Source organism: Medicago truncatula, chromosome 5 (genome assembly GCF_003473485.1).
Source record: "Medicago truncatula cultivar Jemalong A17 chromosome 5, MtrunA17r5.0-ANR, whole genome shotgun sequence".
NCBI classification, from domain to species: domain Eukaryota; kingdom Viridiplantae; phylum Streptophyta; class Magnoliopsida; order Fabales; family Fabaceae; genus Medicago; species Medicago truncatula.
Window position 1 is genome coordinate 31,568,984 of NC_053046.1, and position 23,434 is coordinate 31,592,417.

At 33.1% G+C, this 23,434-nt stretch overlaps 2 protein-coding genes across 6 annotated transcripts; both read left to right on the top strand.

Annotated features, from left to right (window-relative positions):
• Window positions 1–191: 191 nt before the first annotated feature.
• On the top strand, window positions 192–7,164 carry LOC11407885 (putative disease resistance protein RGA3). Of its 5 annotated transcripts, none has more exons than XM_024784678.2 (12): window positions 192–3,331; window positions 3,449–3,513; window positions 3,618–3,811; window positions 4,225–4,325; window positions 4,597–4,695; window positions 4,808–4,959; window positions 5,057–5,265; window positions 5,356–5,733; window positions 5,810–5,887; window positions 6,285–6,389; window positions 6,555–6,616; window positions 6,710–7,164. In XM_024784678.2, the coding sequence occupies exon 1, from the start codon at window positions 319–321 to the stop codon at window positions 1,609–1,611; it is 1,293 nt and encodes a 430-aa protein (XP_024640446.1). In that variant the 5' UTR covers window positions 192–318; the 3' UTR covers window positions 1,612–3,331; window positions 3,449–3,513; window positions 3,618–3,811; window positions 4,225–4,325; window positions 4,597–4,695; window positions 4,808–4,959; window positions 5,057–5,265; window positions 5,356–5,733; window positions 5,810–5,887; window positions 6,285–6,389; window positions 6,555–6,616; window positions 6,710–7,164. The 5 variants fall into 5 exon arrangements, with proteins under 5 accessions (XP_024640446.1, XP_024640442.1, XP_024640443.1 ...); XM_024784674.1 differs by having other exon boundaries at window positions 1,607–3,331; window positions 3,437–3,513; XM_024784675.1 differs by having other exon boundaries at window positions 1,607–3,331; window positions 6,489–6,616.
• An 8,033-nt stretch (window positions 7,165–15,197) lies between these two features.
• On the top strand, window positions 15,198–21,692 carry LOC11410633 (uncharacterized). The gene is made up of 9 exons (XM_024784936.2): window positions 15,198–15,495; window positions 16,047–18,398; window positions 18,538–18,655; window positions 18,785–18,870; window positions 19,305–19,549; window positions 20,401–20,487; window positions 20,592–20,691; window positions 20,858–21,065; window positions 21,273–21,692. Exons 1-9 carry the CDS (start codon window positions 15,403–15,405, stop codon window positions 21,416–21,418), a joined length of 3,435 nt encoding a protein of 1,144 aa, XP_024640704.2. The 5' UTR covers window positions 15,198–15,402; the 3' UTR covers window positions 21,419–21,692.
• Window positions 21,693–23,434: the final 1,742 nt, after the last annotated feature.

Genomic DNA, 23,434 nt, shown 5'->3' on the forward strand with positions numbered 1-23,434 from the left:
TTTATTAGTGTTCATGTATGAAAACAAAGAAATTAAATAAAATTCTTTCCAACAATTATACATGCCAGTAGGGACACCCCATCTCTTAATGGACCCCGATCAATAATAATGGAACCTTGCAAGCAAGTTGCATAAATTTGTGGTTAAAAATATGCCTACTTGAATGTTTGCTCACAATTATTGATCACCTAGTTGCCGACTTCCTACTACCATTGCATTTATTCTCAAAGTTCTTCATTCTGTTTACTTTTAACACTCAGTCAATCTAAAACCAATTTCTCATTTACTTATCTTTTCAACTCTTTCTTTTACCAAAAAATGGCTGATGCGTTGATCGGAGTTGTGTTTGATAACTTGAAGTCTCTCCTACAAAATGAATTTGCAACCATTTCTGGAATCAAGTCAAAGGCTCAAAAGCTGTCAGACACCTTAGATATGATCAAAGCCGTTCTTGAAGATGCTGAGAAGAAACAAGTCACAGACTGCTCTATTAAGGTATGGCTGCAACAACTCAAAGATGTTGTTTATGTGCTCGATGATATCCTTGATGAGTGCTCGATCAAGTCTAGTCGACTGAGAGGATTAACCTCTCTCAAGTTTCGCCATGAGATCGGTAACAGGTTGGAAGAGATTAACGGGAGGTTGGATGATATTGCTGATAGGAGGAAGAAGTTTTTTCTGCAGGAAGGTACTGGAACTGTTCGGGAAAGCCCAAATGACGTAGCTGAATGGCGTCAAACCAGCGCTATTATTACTGAACCAAAAGTGTTTGGACGAGAAGACGATAAAAAGAAGATTATCCAGTTTCTTCTCACCCAAGCAAAGGACTCCGACTTCCTTTCCATCTATCCCGTTTTTGGGTTAGGTGGTCTTGGAAAAACCACTCTTCTTCAATCGGTCTACAATGATGTTACCGTGAGTAGCAATTTTAATACTAAAGTTTGGGTTTGTGTTTCTGAGAATTTCTCTGTCAACAGGATTTTGTGTTCCATTATACAATTTATCACAGAAAAGAAGTATGATGGCTTTGATTTAAATGTAACACAGAAAAAGGTGCAGGAATTGTTACAAGGTAAAATATATTTGCTAGTTTTGGATGATGTGTGGAATCAAAATGAACAATTGGAATCAGGGTTAACACGAGAGAAATGGAACACATTGAAATCTGTGTTGTCATGTGGATCCAAAGGTAGTTCCATTTTAGTATCCACTCGTGATGAGGTTGTTGCAACAATCACAAAAACAAGGGAAACTCACCGTTTATCTGGTCTCTCCGAGGATGAATGTTGGTTGTTGTTCAAACAATATGCATTTGGACATTATAGAGAAGAGAGTACAAAGCTTGTGAAAATAGGAAAGGAGATTGTAAAGAAATGTAATGGATTGCCTCTTGCAGCGAAAGCATTGGGAGGTTTAATGAGCTCAAGGAATGAAGAAGAGGAATGGCTTGAAATTAAAGATAGCGAGCTTTGGGCCTTGCCACAAGAAATTTTGCCTGCTTTGAGGTTGAGTTACTTTTATTTAACACCAACTCTAAAACAATGTTTCTCTTTTTGTGCTATATTTCCCAAAGATGGAGAAATCCTGAAGGAAGAATTGATTCAGCTCTGAATGGCTAATGGATTTATTGCAAAGAGGAAATTAGAGGTTGAAGATGTTGGAAACATGGTTTGGAAGGAATTGTACCAAAAATCATTTTTTCAAGACAGCAAAATGGATGAATATTCTGGAGACATTTCTTTCAAGATGCATGATCTTGTCCATGATCTCGCTCAATCAGTAATGGGGCCAGAATGTATGTATTTGGAGAACAAAAACATGACCAGTTTGTCAAAAAGCACACACCACATTGGTTTTGACTACAAAGACTTGTTATCCTTTGATAAGAATGCTTTCAAAAAAGTTGAATCCTTGAGAACATTGTTTCAGTTGAGTTATTATGCCAAAAAAAAACATGATAACTTCCCAACATACCTTTCTCTTCGGGTTTTATGCACATCCTTTATCCGGATGCCATCACTAGGGAGTTTAATTCATTTAAGGTATTTGGAACTTCGTTCTCTTGACATCAAAAATTTGCCTGACTCAATTTACAACCTAAAAAAGCTGGAAATCTTGAAAATAAAACATTGTCGTAAACTGAGTTGTCTCCCAAAACACTTGGCTTGCTTACAAAATCTTAGACATATAGTCATTAAAGAATGTCGGTCTTTGTCTCTCATGTTTCCTAACATTGGAAAATTAACTTGTCTAAGAACATTAAGTGTGTATATTGTTAGTTTAGAGAAAGGGAATAGCTTGACAGAGTTACGTGATCTAAACCTCGGTGGAAAACTGAGTATCCAACACTTAAACAATGTTGGCAGTTTATCTGAAGCTGAAGCGGCTAATTTGATGGGTAAAAAAGACCTTCATGAATTATGCTTGTCATGGATATCCCAACATGAATCTATAATTAGTGCTGAGCAAGTACTTGAAGTGCTTCAACCTCACTCAAATCTCAAGTGCTTGAAAATAAGTTTCTATGAGGGATTATCCTTACCAAGTTGGATAATTCTTCTTAGTAATTTAATTTCTCTTGAACTTCGGAATTGCAACAAAATTGTGCGGCTTCCGTTACTTGGTAAACTACCATATCTAAAAAAACTGGAATTATTCGAAATGGATAATCTGAAATACTTGGATGATGATGAATCTGAGGATGGTATGGAGGTGAGGGTTTTCCCATCTCTAGAGGTACTCCAATTATCTTGTCTACCAAACATAGAGGGGTTATTGAAAGTGGAAAGAGGGGAGATGTTTCCTTGTCTTTCTAGTTTGGATATCTGGAAATGCCCTAAACTTGGACTGCCATGTCTTCCATCTCTTAAAGACCTCTTTGTATGGGAATGTAACAATGAGTTACTGAGGTCAATCTCTACCTTCCGTGGTCTTACTCAGCTTAAACTAATTCACGGTTTCGGAATAACATCCTTCCCAGAGGGGATGTTCAAAAACCTTACTTCTCTTCAATCTCTGTCTGTAAATAGTTTCCCACAATTGGAGTCCTTACCAGAGACAAATTGGGAAGGTCTTCAATCCCTTCGATTTCTAAAGATTCATAGATGTGAAGGATTGCGATGCTTGCCGGAGGGTATTCGACACCTCACTTCTCTTGAGGTTTTGAATATTTATAAATGTCCAACATTAGAGGAACGATGCAAAGAGGGAACAGGGGAGGATTGGGACAAGATAGCTCATATTCCAAAAAGAGTGATTTTTTAGAATGAAGAAGGGCAGAGACGTTTACCCTTATCTGCCTCAATCACCATCGCAAAAATCAATTTTACTGGTAGGATCTCTATTTCCCCCTAAAATACACCCTTCTTATGTTTGGATTTTAAGTGATTAATTTACTCGAATTTTATTAAAAAATCGTTATATATTCTCATTATAGGATGATTTGCAGGCTTTTCTGTTGAGTTCTTTTGAACGCATCCCCCAAAAGATATATGTTCTAATATTCTAATTCAGGTAATTTTCTTCATCATAGTTTATTTATTTTTTTAATTTCCTTTTTGATTTTTGATTTCATTTTTAATTTTGCTGATTTCGTGGAGATTGAATTGAATGGTTAGGATTGCTTTCGACACACAGGGATGGGGTCGACAGATAAATGGATTAACCGGAACAAACGTACCTAATGATGAAGAGAACATCTTTTGGAGTGGAGGAGGTGACAACGAGTCCAGTCGTGGCATCGAGGATTGCGATTTTGATTATCAGGGTGTGGGTAGGAGCTCAATGCCCATTAGCGAGTCTGATCATCAAGGTTTATTCCATTTTTATAAGTTTTTGTTGGTCTTCTTTATTTAAGTTATATGTTGTTTGGCTTCCTCTTTGCTTAGTTTTGATAATAATTTGCAGAAATAAAAGTTTTTGAATGTAATTATATGGGTTGGTGTCATATCAGTATCTAAACATCAGACATGTCATCGATGTGAAGTTTTGAGTATAGGTGAATGATTGTTTGGTGCAGAACAAAGGTTGCAATTACTTTGATGGATCATTTAGGTTCGAAAAAGGCTCATGTTTTTGGGCACTCAATGGGTTTCTATTTTGTGTGTTTTTTTGTCTGTTTTACTTTTTGATTTAGTTAAAATTCAGATGGTCTGTCCTACGATTTGGTTAGGTTAAGTTTTTTTGTTTGTGTTTATTTTTAAATATGTTTGCCTATTGAAACAGGATCTATGATAGTTTGTAAAATAGCAGCAACAGTTCTTGATAGAGTTCTCTCCTTGGCTTTGCTAAATGCAATGAGTGGAGGTTTTCAATGTTTTCCAGAGGTATTGTCCCTTTCATAATTCTATGAAATGTTTTGATTTATTTTTACAGCACTATGATTAGAGCATTGATGACGCAATTTTGTAAGACTTTTTGAATAGAAACTTAGTTTAGGATGAGTGGACTTGCATACATAATAAGTATAATTTCTTAGTACTGATTTTAGTTGATCCTTTAGGAGAAATTTAGTTGAGAATTATCTTTCTATGGTTTAAGTCAGAATTTTGTTAAGAATTTCGTAGTACTGAAATTTTGCTGGTACGTTATTTGCAGATTTTTAAGGAATATTGACGGGTGTCGATGCATGCACCAAACTCTTTGGCCAACCTGTGAAGGATTAAACTTTTTCTTGGTTGCATATTTGATCTCTAGGTATTTCTTAAGACAGTTATCTAGACGAACCTATATTGTATGCTAGTTTTATCTCTTCTCTGGATCGTCTTATCACCATATATTACTTTCTAATTTAAATTTCTATATGCAGGAATCACTTGCTTTCTCAGTTTCTATGTGTAATGTCTATGGGTAAAATTATCATCGACAGAACAGCAACTCCAGCATTTTGTCACAGGCAACCTATTATGCTGTGTTTGTTAATGTTACAAATAAAAATTCTTGGTTCATGCTATTAGCCAGGTGTGTATACAGCTCTTCATTAGGAAGGTGTCATTGTATTCATGATTCTAGTTTGACTTGGATATTCATGTTATTTAATTATGTTTGTGTCTGATAGACATGTTGTGGAAAATATGGAGAAGATCTACAAAGAAAGTTTTTACGATTTCTGAAGTTCCCCATGAGTTGATTGAGCTTCTACAAAATACAACACAATTATGCATTTATTTGAAACTTCATTCTGCGATTTTGGTAAAAGTTCACTTGACTCCGTATCTCAAAATATTCAGCTTTTCGTGGATGATCCAGATGTTTGATCACGTAAAGGTAAACCTGGGCCATTCTTCAGTTCCTATAATATTTTAACACATATTGTTTGTTTTCATTTTAAATTCATATATTCATGAAAACATGCAGGCGATGATGGTCTTTCATGTATGAGATGTTTATGGAAGAGTTGGCATTTCAAGTTTAATCAGCCTAAACACCAATATTCAGAATTGGCGATTTTCTTAAGCATATTTTTGGAGTAAAGTTTGCTGCAGAAGTTTTCAATTTCAGTTAACTGATAGATCTTTGCCTGTAATGGTTGTAGAAGATTGAGATGCTTTCCTTAGGGTACTCGAAACCACACCTCACTTCTCTCGAGGTTCTGAATATTCATCATTCTCCAACATTAAAGGAGCGATGCAAGAAGGAGACATGGGAGGATCGGGACAAGATATCTCATATTCCGGAATTACGCAGTTGATTTGGTGTTTCTGCTTCTGGCTTGCCACATTTCCACCTGAATTGGTAGGCTCTCTAATCTCCCTCCGTCTTTATTTCTATTGACTGTGTTTCTTACAGGGCAGTAACAATTTCTTGGTAGTCTCTTTGTAGGATATGCCTCTCATGTCTCTTGACTTTGGTTTCCTTGTTATGCGACTTTATCTTTTGGCTATCATAGGTAAGTTTGGATTATCTTATTTCCTTACTTCTTATCAGTGCAGTAACATGTCCTGAATATCCTTTTTTTATTTCGGGCATTGAAATATATAATGGCATGTTTAGCCATTACGAATTTATCACTGTAACAATATTTCTCAACATTTTGAAAAGGCTTGCCTCCATTAGGGCTATTTAGGTTGTTGGCTTCTTGATTTTGATGACTGACTGTAATTTCTAGTCAGAACAATTACTTGAAGCTTTTTGTTTGTCTCTTGAACATCTTTATGCCGAGCTGTCTGATATCAAATATGCCACATTGAATACACATTCCATTGAACCACATGCTTGGATTTTATGCTCTCAATTGAATGGATTTTCATTCAAAACATTGTTGCATTCGTTGGAGTGATTTTCAGGCTTTTGTTGAATTCGTTGGAACCCTTTCCGAAGAATGAGTACTGGAGAGCATGAAAGATCTTTCATTGTTAAACCTTAGGGGAAATATACAAATAATCGCGCAGGTAATGTATTAGGACTTATGTATTCTTATCATAATAAGCCTTTTCATTTTGAGCAGCAAGTTGTTGATCCTGATATTCACTTCAATTACATTAAAGTAGCTGCTAAAACTGGACAAATTAAGGTGTAGAGAATGTAACATGGGAATCGATTAATGTTTTATTTAGATGACAAAGAACTGTATGATGAAAGCCAAGCTTCCGGATATTTACTTCAAATACGTTGAAAGGTAAAGTTTTTGGTTGCGGTTGTATTTAATTTAGAATCATTCTTTGACAATCTTAAATGTCCATTTTTCTAAGATTATATTTCTTGCTTCTAGGTCAATCGAACAAATTCTGCTATAGTTGTCGGGAAATTGTTAGATGATGAATACTTTGAGCTCATTCTCTTGTTCCCATTGAACCATTGGTTAAAGAATGTGAGAAGAGCTAATTTTCTCTCTTCCCTGCATGTGCTGGAATCACTTGCTTATTACACTGTTGTTGGAACATATATTGAGTGAGGGAAGCAAAGACATTAGTTGATTGAGCTTCTTCAACAGATAGTGCTGCACAGTTCTCCCTTTGGTTGAAGCTTCAATTTGCTTTCTTATGTAAATTAAGTTATAAGATAGCAACTTTTTGTCAGAAAATTCTGCTCTATATATTAACATGAAACAATTTACTTTCATTCACATGATGTATCGGAGTTTACAGTCTCATTATTGTTTCAATTATTGTTAGTTAACCATTTATGTATTTGGATTTACACTGTAATTTACTTTCGTTCACATGATATATTTGGCTTGTTCTTATTCATACCAAAAAAAAATGGATCAGTTTAGTTTACCATCTTTTTATTTGTAGCATCTTTTTATATAACTTATAATAGCGTTTGAACTTATAAAATACTATTTTTCGTTTATTTATACCCTTATTATCTTATTGTGAAAAGAATATATTAATTAAAAAAATATCCTTTCATATTTCTTTTTTTTTTTTTACAAAATTGTCATTTTATATTTTTTTTAGTTAGTTCAACGGTTAATTTTATCACATACTTCAAATAAAATCAATAAGTTTATCTTTTTTTTTTGTTGACAAAACTAGTTTATCTGTTATTAAATTGCTTATCTATTAACCGCTATAAACTCATCATAGAGCACCTAGATATCAACCACCGGCTAGTTTTTACCAAATAGAGCATTAGTTTTTTTTTTTTAAGAAGTTAAAATGAAATTTTTCAAAACGCAAAGAATCCTAACTAGCACGAGAAATACTAAGCTATGAGACTTAAATAGCAACATACAAAGAAAAAGTGTGCCATACGCGAAACACTCAAACAAACACTCATATATCAAATACAAACGTCTACAAACAAACCAAAAACACCCTCCACTAAGGGCCTCCGAAACCAATAAAAACTAAACACCAAAACCATAAAGTCATCTCCCAAAAACAAACTCTAAACGCCCTCTAAAATAACCTTCAAACCTACCAAAAAATCGTGCAACCGTACCTTGCTTCTCTTCTGCAGTTGAGCGCAATTAAGCACGGGTTGATTATATATCTCACACTACGTGTTGCGGGTTGAATGTCCACGCCCTTGTGGTGCATACTTGCAGGTTGATGACGCATATTTGCCGTGAGTTTTTCAAGGATGGATTTGGTGCCTACTCGTATTTTACCGCTTACTTTTGGAGTCTTGTTTAGTGGTGCTGTGATTAAGACGGTGTGGGGTTTTTATGTTATTATTGTTTTATTGGTGGAACCTTTGCGTTCATTTTGATGATGTATCTTGAGATATGATATTTACTCTATGTTGTTGAGATTTTATTTTTCTCCATCATACCAAGAACCAATGATACAAAATATAAGGAAACTCGCATCTATGTTGTTCCTCGTTCTATTTGTCAGCCAGATCACTATCATGAACTGAGATAATTTAACCTACACTCAGGGGCGGAGCCACCCCCCAGCTAGCCTGGGCTAGTGCCCAGGCTCGGCTCCAACTTTCTTTGTAGCAAGCCCAACTATTACTAGAATTTTTAGCTTTTTCTGCGGATTTTTGTGTAAATTCCGCAGGAAACACATTTCCTGCAGATTTTGCCAAGGATTTAGGTTCCGCAGGAAAGATATATCCGTAGGAAATGTGAAATTATCTGCAGAAAATGTGAAATTATTTGCAGGAAGAAAGCAACGTTTTGCGATAAATTTTTTGCCCAGACTCTGTAAAATTCCTGGCTCCACCACTACCTACACTGGTTGCACAAAAATTGTTCCAACAACAATATGAGGTATAGATTCCTCAAGATTAATTATATCTCCCACATGAGGAGTAGTTACCTTTTCTTTAGAACTTATTATATCAATAAAAACAAGAACCTTTCAACATGCATAATTGATAGTTTCGTACCCCAATTTTTGACCTAGGAACCTACATTCATACACCGTCTGACTCAGAATATTCTCTGGTTTTTCAAAAAAAATCGGCAGAAAAGTATTTTAAAATACCTCATCTTTGTACCGATTCCGACCCCTCTTCTCACTTTTTTATCTTTTTTATTTTCTTAGTCTTTTAGTTTTATCTTACCTTTTATTTTCCATCTTTTAATTTTATTTTACTTTACATAATTTATTTTAATTTGTTTTTATTTTATTTCGTATTAGATTTATTTTATTTATTTCTTTTTTAATTAATTAGTGTCCAAAAAAAAAAACAAAGTGTCAATAGGTCCAAAAATAAAATGTCCAAGGTCTAAAAAAAAATTCAAGTCAAGTGTCAACTTTAACATTCCTTTTTCAAAATTCACCATAATTGTTCATCATTTCCATTAAACCAATTTTTCATTTTTCATCAACCTCCTCACCTATAAATAGAGCCCTTATTCCACACAATTTCACACACCAAAAGTTCTCTTGAGTTGTCAAAGAACTTTTCTCTCTTCTCCCTACTTAGCTTGTGTTGACGAGCTATTCTTTTCTTCTCCCTCTTTTTTCTGCCCCTTCGGAATTTTGTCCCTTCGGTAATTTTGTCCCTTTGAAATTTTGTCCCTTCGGTAATTTTGTCCCTTCGAATGTCCCTTTCTTTTATTTTATTTTATTTATTCCCCTTTTATATATATTTAAAAAAATGCAAAAAATATTAGGTTAGAAAAGGGTTTTTCGTGGTGATCCAACGTCACTACGAAAATTCCTCGTGCTTTTATTTTCTTGTTACGTTAGTTTACTTTTAATTTTTTAATTAATATCAAAAACAAGAAAAACATTCAAATAATCAAAAATCACAAAATATTTTCATAATAAACCTTGATTTTCAATCAAGTGGTCGTTCTTTTTATTTTCTTTCTTAATCAAACTTCAAATCAATTTTAATTCTACTTTGAGTCATTTTTCTTTCAATATAAAAAACACGAACAAATTCTTTTTGACACTTGGCTTTTCTCTTTAAAACTTTTTTCAAAACTAATAAAAACCACAAAACCAATCAAACGTCAATTTCTACCCCGAACTACGAGGTTTTGATCCCTTACGGGTACGTAGGCAAAGGACCATGTCCTTCCAAATCAATAAAAAAATGTAAATAAAAATGTTCCTTTTCCTTTTATCACTTTAATTCCTTCTTTTAGAAAGCAAGCAAGTTTAAGCACAAAAAGTTAAATAAAATCAAGAGGTTCTCGTAGAGTACTACGAATATTTAGGGTGCTAACACCTTCCCTAAATATAACCAACCCCTGAACCCTTAATCTTTAAAAATGTGGTATTTAAACCTTTTTCCACTTTCTTTTGAAAAAATTAAAAGTTCAGTCGCGAAATAAAAAATGAGTCAAAACTAATCAAATAGCTTGACCTCCGAAAAATTACACGAGAGATAGGAACTAGACTTGTAAGAAGTGTGGTGTCACTTCATCAATTTTCTCAGCTTTAGTATTTAATGTGGTAAGCTCAGAAAATGTCTTCACTTTGTGTTACTTGTGCACAACTACTGAACTTGCAGAAATAATTTTTTAGAGTCTTAATATTTTTAATTCTTATAAGATTATCCAATTATCTTACATGAGTTGCAGAAAGGTGGAATTTTCGCATGCTCAACATCCACATAAAAATCAAATTCATTCCTTTTCAACAAAAATTCATTCACGCGAATTCAAAATTTAAATCAACATATATATATTAACACTCGTGCAAAGTGGCTGATTTCCTCATAATAGTTGCCTCATCAAAAGTCAAAGGAATGTCGAAAACCCCCTAGATTTTCAAACAAAATTTTAGCGTCTAACATTCGCGAGTAAGTCCATAAATGTGTACTATCCATAGTTAGGTCTTAGTTTGGTGCACTATTTAAGGATTAAACCCAATAGTCCAAACTATATTCTAAGTAAACCTGGTGAAAGGTTCCAGGATCATATGGTTCTTACAAGACATAAATTACACCATGGATTAGAGAGCACTTTTTTTTCCACAACCTTAAGATTCTTCCATTCAATTCTAGCATGAAAGCTAGGGAAAACCCCTTTGGAAAAAGTGAACCGTTTGTGGATATTTTGACAATCTAGAACACCTTTGACCCATGAGAACTCTTCGCTGATCTATCATTTGAAGATCTGAAATAAAAGCTCACTTTCTTCGATTCCCACAATATTTCACACAAAAATTCATATATAACTTCCATATATTTTTTCTTTATACAAACTCAATATGAAATTCCCCGAATGGATTTTCCATTTCCATAAAGAATATAATTGACAACTTTGAGTTCCAGATTATCCCTTTCCTGGAATAGATCTCGGGGAAAAAGTTTTACAAAATCGATATTGTCCGATATTTCATATAAAATTACAGGTCGAACCAAAAAAAATATTTTTTCTTGGTAGTTGCGATCCATTGGACACAGATATATTGCACTAATCAAAGCTTTTAGGTGCCTCTTTTTACCACATCATTCAATAACTTTGTAATATTATAACTCACAATATTCATATGGGTCTTGGTAACCAGTGCCCTAAGGGCAATGGTTAAGGATTCCATTAATAGAAATTTTGTCTTGGAAATACAAGTCTTTACTTTTTTCTTAGCAATAATTACACCACTTTTCGATACAAATATATTTATTTTAGTACTTTAACCAATACCTCAAATGCAATGGTTAGAATTCTCCTATTCTTATTTCACAATCTACTATTATTAACCAAACATCACAATCCACACTCCAGCCTTTAATTTCACCCTTTTTTAAGATACTATTATATGTTTTCTCCATAGCCACAATTGCCTTCATTGTCTCCCCATTTGGTCAAAATAAAATCTTCGTTGTAGAGATAAAAACACGATTAAGATTGTTTTTAATATGTATGGTTCATGATTGCTTCACATAAGTTTGGTATATTTATTACAAAATTAAGACCATCTATAATAGGGGTTCTTCCCCTTTTTAGCGTCAAGCTAACTAAACACCCCAATTATAACATCAATTAATTGGGTGCCTATAGAGATGGATGTTTTTATAGGCACCATCTCTCCCATATTACATGTGGGTCCCACATATATAATTAATTGTAATTTTTTTCTCTATTCAATTATTAATTATTTTAATAGTAACAAAATAAATTAAATAATACTTATAAGTCTTATATTTAATCGATTAACTTTTTGAATTTTCAATGAAAGACTTTTACTACATCAAATAATTCATTCATCTTAAAGTTAAAAAATTGAAATCAAGCTGATGTAATTTATTATAATTTGATTTTTTTTCAAGTTTAATTTTTTTGAATTATTAATAAAATTAAAAAATTCACTTTTTTATTGTTTATAATGAAATTAATTCAATATTTAAAAATTATATAATTATGAGTGAATATATAAATTATTGTTAAAATTTAATGATATATAGTTATTACTTAGACTCATTTAATAATTTATTTCGGGTGCTACGTTGGAGAGATTATGTGTTTATTATATATTAATTACGAAATGAGTGATGTGTACAGTCGGGACCCGTTTAAGCACCCAAACGAGGTGCTGCATTGTGGAAGGTCTTAGTTTATTATAAATATGGTTTCATAATAAATGTAGAAGTTTCTTTAAGAAAAAATAAGTACAAAATTTTAAATATTGTTTCTTTTAACAAAAACATTAAAGACTCATAAGTGAATGAAAACAGGAAAATTTGGTAACACTTGTATATTAATTGGTTATCTAGACAGATCAATCTATTAACTCCTCCTATTTGATTACTTCATTACATTAATCGATTAATTGTCATAAAAAAAGTTCTAAACTATTCTAGCCATCTCATATTGATGTTCAGATGTCTAAACATTTAACAATTAGAACAATTGACCAACAAAACTAATACATAAATAATCAGAGCTTTGGGGTATTACATTTCTAATTTCAATCACTTAAATCAAGTTTTCATACTTTTCTAGTCAAGTAAATTTAATCAATATAATAATACAATTATATTCAATTGCTAATTTGAATGTTCTTTTTAACTTATAATTTTTATGTGTCTAGAACATCAAGACATGAACAACAATTTTTTTCTTCAAAAATATAATTTAACGTGATAGAATTGAAAACTTATTTTATCATATGCAAGTATTGGAAAAGGGAAAAAAACATTTATCTAACAACTAAGGCTTAATACATCATCTGATCCCCTAACTTGTTTTATTTTTTCAGTGTGGTCCCTCAACTATTAAGTGTGTCAATTTGGTCTCATAAGTCTTCCTCCATTTACTTAGTTGGTCCATTTTGTTAAGTTTTTTTCAAAAAACGTTATGTTTGCACATGTGACTCTCCACATTGGCATAACCCTTACAATTCGGAGAAGATAGAGAGAGAATGAAGAAAACGTATAGAGAGAAAGGAGAAGAAAACGCAGAGATAGAAGAAGAAGAAACGAAAGGAAAAAGAAAGGAAAGCTTAGAAACGAAGACGAATCTTCAACTCGGATCCAATTCTAGGTTTGTTTCCTCATCTTCGTTGTGAATCACAAGTAGAAAAAGTATTTTTGTTCTGATTAGGGTTTTGAAAACTTTCTAGGGTTTTGGAAAATTTTATAGGGTTTTGAAATTTGAATGATTTTTTTTACCTTTTAAGGTTCTGTATGCATGAATTTGGATATTCTATTATTATTTTTCTTCTTAAAAGTTGATTTTTGTCTGTTGTGTTGGATTTTATGCATACATTTGATTAGGGTTTATTCCTTTCTTTCCTTAATGGCTCAGAAGAGATGGACCAAATCTTTGAGTGTGTCATACATCATGTTGGGGACTTTTGTAGTTTTATGGACTTTGAGTATGTAGGTCCAGAAGAAGTACTAGAATGTGACCCAAATTATTTCTCCTATTTTGCATTATTAACAACATTAAAAAGATTAGGTTACCAAACTCTTCAATCTCTGTGGTATTATGATCCTGCTTTGGAAGATGGAATGATTGTTTTGAATAGTGATAATGGTTGTAGAAGGATGCAGAATATTGCACATCAATTTGATAGGGTCCATTTGTATGTTGTTCACCTATGTCACAACCTGAAATTGTAGTTCTTAACCCATTGATAAAATATCCTTGTATGGCCCCACCTGTTAGGAATGAGACAAATGAAGGTCGCACTAGTTTAGGTCCCACTCGTGAGGGTTGAAATGATGATGGTGGTGTAAGTGGTGTAGGTCCCACTGCTGATGGTACAAATGGACGTGGTTTTGCAAACTAAAATTGTTACTAATACCAACTCAACCCAATCCTAAGATTTTTAAAATTGTTCCTAACAACTGATAACTAACTATAGTCGTTTTTTAAAAAAAAAAAAAAAAAAAAAGATATCATAAGATAAACTATCTTGATTTTTTTGGGTTGCATAAGATAACAATTAATCATGTACATAAAATATGACACTATGTGATAATTTATTATCAGATGATCATCAAACACATGACATCATACACACTTACTTTTATAATATTTATCTTGACTTATCTCTTATTATATCTATAATTATCCTGATCATCAAATTGACCAAAAATAAAATTTAAAAACCAACAATGAATATAAATTATGTAATTGAATAAAAAGTATATGCAAAAACATTAATTTATCAAATCAGTTTAAAAATATATATATATTAATCAAATCACCATCAAATATTATTGTGACATTTTTTTTTTGTCAAAAATATTATTATGACATTGTTTTCTTATTTTAAGCATATATCAATTATCAAAACAAATATTCGTAAATGTTCAAACATCAAATTTTTTTCTTTCTAGTTTCCAATCTAAACCGCCCTCTTTTATCACATCCCATTTACTACATCAATGCTTTAATTAATTTTATTTCTTCATTAAATATTCAATCTACGTCCTCGTAAGCATACCTCAATTGGTAGAGACATGCATTGTTATATGCAGGCGCTGCGGTTCGAACCCCAAACACCACACTTATTCACTTTAAAAAAAGTGAATTATAACCAATAAACTACCTGACAAAAAAAGAATATATTCCATCTACACAAAATAAAAACAAAATCTTTTCCTTTAGTCTCAAAAAGTACGTTAGAGTTTATAGTAGGGTAGGGTCCACTCTCAAAACGGCGTCGCCTATACGCTGCACCCTCACACACTGGACCACACTCTATAATAAGCCGTTAAACTGAAACAAAAATAACATGAGGAAAGGAACATGGTTATTAAACAGTTCCATCAAAACACATAAGTAACGTGCATGGTTTTTGTACACGTGGACCAATCACAACAAAGCTCAGAATCCTTATTATTATGTTATGTTGAAGTGATCAAACTTCAACACTCTCATAAAACAGAACTGAACTGAAACAAAACACAGAAAGAGAGAGAAACAGAAAAATAATCTAAGTTTTTTTTCGATGGATTAACGTTGTGGTTTTTGTCGTTTCCTTTGATTCTGTGTTTTTTTCATTGTTTTCTTGAAAAAGGGTACGTATGAATCACAGTTTCTTCTGCATTGATAAGTTTTTTCTTTCTTTCTGAATTTTCTTACATCAATCATCAATGGAGGTTGATGGTGATAAGAGTGATAATGGAAATCGAAAAAGGAAAAGAAGATTTTTGAAGAGAAAGCTTCTTGTCAATGAAAAAGTTGAGGTAATGTAATATGATTTGTGATTTCGGTTTTTTCTTCTTCATTTTTGATAAAGATTTTATTTTTATTTGGTTATGAATTTCTGGGTTGTTGATTTTGTTTTTGGTTTTGTGATTTGATGTTCTTAGGGTTTCTTTGAGGTTTTTTTTTACACAATTGTTATGATTCTTTTGTATCAAGAATTTTCTTTGTTTCTCTGTTTATGATCCTTTGATTTTCTTGTAATTCTGTTGTTGATTTATGGTTTCGGTGGATTTTGATGTTACTCATCTATGATTTTTGTTTTCATAATTCTCATTTTCTTAAATTGTTTTGATTTTTCTTGTTTTACGCTGTTTTAGATTTCATGCAAGTGATGAATTGGGAATAGGATAAATGCTGTTTATGGTAATGTGGACTAAATGTTATTTCCTTTATCAACACTTTTGCATTTTTTTAACAATTGTTTTTTGATTTGAGATACATGCATGTTGTGTGAATGGTGATTTCCTTCATCTGAAATTTCCACTTGAAAGAATTTTTTATGAAAAGTTTATTTTTTTTAATTTTTCAGTTGAGAAGTTTGGAAGATGGTTTTCTGGGATCGTGGCATCCGGGGAAAATTCTCCGCTGCGGGAGGAAGACGCGTTATGTCAAATACGACAATATTCTTGATGATGAAGAATCGGATTATCTTATTGAAGTGGTGGATGTTTCTAGTGTTTTGGATGGTGTTAATTCTTCATCTGCTTTAGATTGTAGCTATCAGCGAGGCCTGATTAGACCATTACCGCCTCCAATTGAGTTACTGATAAAGGATCTTCCATTCGGACAATGTGTTGATGTGAAATATCAGGATGCTTGGTGGGAAGGTGTGATATTCGATCGCTGCAATGGAATGAAGGATAGGAGCATATTCTTCCCAGATTTAGGTGATGAAATGAAGGTTGGAGTTAAACAATTGAGGATCACTCAGGATTGGGATGAGTCAACTGAGAATTGGTTACCGAGAGGGAAATGGGTGTTTCTCGAGTTGTTTGAGGAGTGTGAGAGGGTATCCTATGTTGCAGTCTCAGTGAAACAGATTTGGTATGATATTAGGATGAGAAAGGATTTTGCTGAAACCATTAGAGAATGGACTTGTAATGTGAAGGAGTTGTGGAGAGACCTTGTTGTTGAGGTAATTGGTGATTACTATACCCTCACATTAAGCGAAGTTCGCCCTGCCTTAAACATTCCAAACAATTTACTCGAAGGAGAGTCATTTGAACCAACTGATAATGTTCAGTGTGAGGCTACTAATCAAGGTAATGCATTTGGTTCTGACATTGGAATATCTGATAAGCCTGAGGAAAACGCTGACTCCTTAAACTTGTTGGTTACTGATCAAAACTGTGGCAGCACAAGCATCATTCCTTTGGTGGATGAGGAATTTGAGAAGGAAAATCTTTTACATGAAGAGCTTGAATCAGATAAAAGTCAAATGGTGGATGTGGAGTTTGAGAAGGAAATTCTTTTACATGAAGAGCTTGAATCAGATAAAAATCAAATGGTGGATGTGGAATTTGAGAAGGACATTCTTTTACATGAAGAGCTTGAATCAGATAAAAATCGAAAACGGAGACGTTCTAAGTCCATAATTTGGAAGCCATTGGAACTGTCTGAAGTTGAATTCTGTCCTGAAGTTATTGATGAGTATGCACTTGGATGTAGGAGCAAGACGGTTCGGGAGCTTTTGAAGACGAAAGTAAGAAAACATCTTGTTTATCTTGGATGGACAATTGAATGGACCGAAAACAATACTCCTCCACATAGACGATACCGGTACAAGTCTCCGGATAAACTTAATCCAAAGTTTTACACTTCCATTTTTCAAGTTACTAAAATTTTGCAAGAGGATCCTAACATGAACTCTGGGCCACCTCAAATTGACAGCAATCTTTCACATCTGCTCTCTGATCCACCCCAAATGAGTCAAGGTTTCAACGTTTGTCCTCCAACCAATGAACCTTCTCCAGTTAAATTTCAAGTTGAACCAGAATTTTGTCCTCTAGCCATCGTGAAATACTACTGTCACTCATTAGAGAGAAACTCGTCTGATAAGAGAAAGTGGAAATTGAAGGCGAAAAAACATCTGTTATCAGAAGGATGGATGTTTGACTACCCAACTGAAAGAAGGAAGACTACTTTGTACAAGTCTCCACAAGATCAGTGTTTAGGCACACTTCAAGGTGCATGCAGACTATACCTTAAAGAAAAGATTCCCGAATGGACTAATTCTGATCATGGTGATGATGATGATCTACTTTCGAGTGTGTCCCAATTGCTTCAAAAAGAGCCTGAATTACGTACTATAGATGGTTCACCACCAACTGCAAAGAGAAACCATAAACGCGCAAGGACTTCAAAGGCTAGCACACAAAAGGACTTAGAGAGTGAAGTACTTACCCGGGTGCTAAGATCAAGCAAAAGGGTGCAGAAGGTTTTGGGTTCGTCATATCAAAAGCCTCAAAATATTCTGTCTTGGTTAATAGATTGCAACATTGTGTTGCCAAAGTACAAGGTCTTTTACTGGGAAACCGAAGGAGGAAACTCTCCTATGTTTGAAGGGAGGATAACTCGCGAAGGAATTAGGTGCACCTGTTGTCAGAATCTATATGGACTCAGTGGCTTTGCAAACCATGCTGGTGGAAGCAGTAACTGCAGGCCTTCGGCTTGTATATTTTTGAAGGATGGTAGGTCACTGTTAGATTGCATGATGGAAGTAATGCAAGATCACAGGACAAGAGAAATTACGGAGAAACCGCACAATGATCTGTTTGAAGGTGAAAATGACAACATTTGTTCTGTTTGTAACTACGGTGGTGAACTCATTTTATGCGACCAATGCCCCTCGGCGTATCATAAGAATTGTCTTAATTTGGAGGTAGATTATTAACAAGTTTCCTTTTCAATCAAACATATTAAGTTCTATCTTGTCGCTATATTTCCTTTCCTTTTTGTTTCCATGTAACTCCTTCAATTCAGTACTTCATGCCATATTAAGTTTCATTCTGCATGTGAAGGGCATCCCTGATGGTGATTGGTTTTGTCCATCATGCCGTTGCGGGATTTGCGGCCAAAATAAAATTGAAGAGACTGAGGATGGACACTTTCTTACTTGCATTCAGTGTGAACATAAATGTGAGCTGATATATAGATTTTATCCAATATTCCATCCATTCCTTTGTGATGTGTTTTAGTTTGTGTGAATAACTACATATTTTGACCAATGAAAAATTTGACCAATGAAAAATGTCTTCAACTCTGTAGATCATGTTGAGTGCCTCAGAAATGGAGAAAAAGATGATTCAAGACGATGTATGAAAAATTGGTTCTGTGGAGAAGAGTGTGAACGGGTAAGTTAATTCCACCTCCCTTTTTTCTTCTAGTTTAGAAATATTTTCATCTCATTTTGCATGAAGAATTGGTTTCTGCTTCTATTTATTCTGATTTGACATTTGTTGGAAGCATTACTTAACCATTCTTTTTTTCTTTATCAAAACTAACTACTCCACATCCAATTCAAACACTTAGCACTTTCTAGTCCAACAATGAGCTCTTTATTCAGATCATGGTTGCATCTATTAATGGCTGTCATTTAATAGCTAAGTAGCAAGTCGACAATGCATGATTTTTGGTGATTGGTAAGTGTTAAGACATCAAAAGCAAAACAGATTTAAGTTTGATGCTAGTGAAACATTTAAGGCCTTGTAACTTAAATATACACTGCTAGAATTATGTTTTATGACAATGGTTTTACTCTACATTTACGCGTATGCACTTTTCGCAGGTCTATACTGGGCTCCAGAATCTATTAGGAAAGCCAGTTTTAGTGGGGGCAGACAATCTAACTTGGACATTGGTGAAGTATGTCAACTCTGAGACTTGCGGTGTTGGCGGTGCTGAAAGTGACTTAGTGGTGGAGAATTACAGCAAACTGAGTGTTGCACTCTCGGTGATGCATGAATGTTTTGAGCCCCTGCATAACCCTTTCTCTAGCAGAGATATCGTGGAAGATGTTATATTCAACCAAAGGTTAGACATTCTTATCCTTCAATTTATGTTTATCATTTTTTTTTATGATTGTTTGCAAACTTTGTTTGTCGCATACTCACAATTCATGCATATAACATCATGAGTTGAACCTGCTGAAATAGCTTTGCTTACCTTCAATTTTGAGCCTTTTCCATTACACCATGGTGGTAATATTCAGGTAACAACTGAAAGTAATCAATTCTCTGATCTACCAACTTTATCATCAATAAAAAATAAAAATAAACAAACTCTACTATTTTTATACAATACATAGATATGTTAGAATTTAGGATTTCTTTTGTTGCATATATAGTGTTAGGGCAAAGTTTGCGGCTTTACGTTTATCATGCAGGATGGAATTTCTTGGACCGTAACATATTTATTTGAAGATACTAATAAAAACGTTTCCTTATTTTATGTACACATTTCTTGTCGTCCAACTTATCCTGCAAAATCTATGCCTATATAGATGGCATCATGATTAGTGTTTGAGGAGTAAACAAAGTATTTCGGCTCATGTTGAGTATTTATTGCGATTTTGGTTATTTGATTCAAATATGATTCTAATGGATATATCATATAGCTTTTAACTCCTTCTGTGCTTAGATTTCTTTTTTTCGATCAAACAAGATGGCATGCAAAAGTATCACTATAGGTTTTAAATTCCATCCATGTTTGCACCTCGAAACCTTAGTTTTGATTGTATGTACATCTTTGAGTCCATTCACTGATGGATTTGTTACCAGGTTTACATTGTTTGTAATCATGGTATTTTACCTCTAACTTGACCGGCATTATTATTACATTCACTTTGCGCCAATGCCTGATGTATGTACTTCGGAACCTCGTAGGTCTGAGCTCAATCGACTAAACTTCCAGGGTTTCTATACTGTACTTCTAGAGAGAAATGAAGAATTGATTAGTGTGGCGACTGTGAGGTGAGTATAGGATCTGCTACTACTAAGAATAAATACAATAACAGATTATGCATGATTCAGTGATTGCATTTCAAGTTTCCGTAACTTGGCATTTCATGTTTTAGGATATTTGGAGAGAAGATAGCAGAAGTGCCCCTCGTAGGTACCAGATTTCAGTACAGACGACTTGGAATGTGCCGCGTTTTAATGGATGAGCTCGAAAAGGTGACATAAAAATCATAAAGTTTGTCATTTTATCTGGTTGTTTTTGTGAACTATATTAAATCATCTTGATATGGCCTGTGACATTTGAATTGTAATTCATTTCTATTGTGTAAGTTATTCCAAGTTTATTATCAAATTTCTCACTTTAATTTTTTTCTTTCATCAGAAGCTAAAGCAACTTGGAGTGGAAAGACTAGTCTTGCCTGCTGTTCCCGGTGTGCTAGACACATGGACGAATTCTTTTGGTTTTGAGCAGATGACGAATTTTGAAAGGTCACAATTTCTGGACTATTCTTTCCTAGACTTTCAAGGAACTGTCATGTGTCAGAAACTTTTGACAAGATTTCCATCTCCGGAATCGGTTGTAACAAGAGGTTCGTAGCTTCTTATGATTCCTGTATTAGCCGTTAGTTTGGCATAATCACAATGCGGTAAAGTTATTGTCGCAATAACTACACTTTAGAGCTTTAACAAATTTAGTGTCATTGTGATATTGCGAAACTCACCGACAATCTAAATATGCACATAATTAAACAGTTTCCTCGCTGATTGGATTATAACCGTATTTTTTCATATTGCAGACGCGACTCCAAAACAAAAAGATGGTAGCTTCTCTGTTAAATGTAAAATTAATTTTGAAAAGGCTAGTCCAGTATCTGAAGTGGATCAAGCAGAAGGGATTGGCAAAAGAGGAATGATGGATCTACAAGTTTGGAGATCTTCCTAATCAAACAAGAAAATAAATTTGATTTTTGTGAAAGAGACAGAAAGACAAACATGGAGTATTGGAGGGGGAAAGAAAAGGAGAATAAGAAAAATTGTACAAGAAAATTGCATTTGAACAATTATATTAAATGTAAAGTAGGAATTTTAGTCTTTAGGCTAAGTTTATCTTCATGATTGAAAAATAATGTTGGTCTTTATTTAAATGATTAACTAATGTACTGTTTATATAATGTCTTTGTTATGGGATTTTTCCTAATGAACAAGAATCTTTAAAGTGAACATATACTTGTTTAAAGTGTATTATAATCACTATAGAGTTTTGACATTATCGAACATTAAATGTGAGTATATTTCTCAGCCAAAATTCAAATCTTAATTTATCATATTATCATAGACTAGACTAGTCTCTTCTGTTGAACCTAACCCCACAAGTAGGTACTATATGTCCTTTAATTTCGCCATATATGCATGGCTTTATTGGGGAGCATGGCTTTATGCAAAAAAAAAATCAATTAATGAGTTCATTTGATTAAAAGAGAGTGTGAATTAAGACTGGGAAATTTCGGAATAAAAACAAGATGTCCCGTTTCTATTATGTAATCAACTCAATATGTAAATCAGATTTGGTTTTATCCTCTCTTTTTCATGAGAAGAAGATTTTATTATATATTTTTTTACAAAATCATAACAAGAAGATTTGTTTTCATCTTTACTATAGATATGCCTTAAAGATTATATATTATCTTCAAAATAATTACAAAAAATATGTCTACAAGAAATTTATGAAAAATAAATAAAAGATATGCCTACATGATTATCTAAAAAATAATTACAAATTCAAATAATTCCATAATTAAGTAAATCTGTGTAAAGTTACTCTACTTAATAACTCATTAAATCAATAGACTCACTAACTTAACTCAACCGTTGAATTTAATTAAGAGTGAGCAAGGGAAGAGTTTGAGATGGATTATTGTAATCAATCATATTCATTTTAGAAAGGGTCTTGTTAACATCCTCCTTTTAAAAAATCATAAGCAGTCTCTTAAACCCTACCTACTATAGTTTAGACATAATTTTTTTTGTTAATAAAATAATAAATTTCAAATTTATTTAAGATGAAATCGGGTCAGCTTAAAATATATCTAAAATATTTTTAGTAACTTTTTTACTACTAAAAAACATGTTTTTTGCTAGAGAGAGGGGTGTTTGTTTTAAGTTTCACATCTCAACTCTTAACCAATTCTTTCTAAAAAAAACTCTTAACCATCTTTTCTCCTAGTTAAAATAAAAAATCAATACTATCATTCTATCAATACTATCCCCTTTTTATATTTCAATAGTTTAGATCATTCACATGCTCATATTTGTTTTCATATATTATAGGATCTTGATTCATTCTCATGAAAATAAAAGTTAAAATCAATGGGGTGTTTATTTTAAGTTTATTACATTTATTCCTAGGAATGTAAGGATAAAATTGTATTGCTATATATTTTAAAAGAAAGATGTTTGATTAATATTATAATATTTTTGAAAGCTTTTATAATAGGTAAGTTTTTTTTTTTTGAAGGATTTTATAATAGGTAAGTTAATAGATATTTATACATGACTTTATTCTCATTTTTAAGACAACTTTATTCACACTCTTTTTTTGGGAATTTTTGTCTATTCCCATAAACAGTTTTATATTTAGAAATACTTTTTAAATTTGTAATGAACATGTAAATGCATATATCTATCATATTATTAAAAAAAAAAAGTGTCTAAGTTCTTTTGGAACCCCTTGGATTTCTTCTTGTTGTTTCCCATTCATGAACCATACCATGATTTCTACTACCTATTGGACATCCATGTCCAATAGGTAAGCAGGAGAAAACAATTTCTAGTTAGAAATTCGAATAAATTAAAACCTAGTTTTTTTTTTTTTTGAGAGAGAAATTAAAACCTAGTTTTGTATATGGAGCCTTGGCTCTAGATTTGGGGTCAAGATCCTATCACTAGATTTGCTCATTGT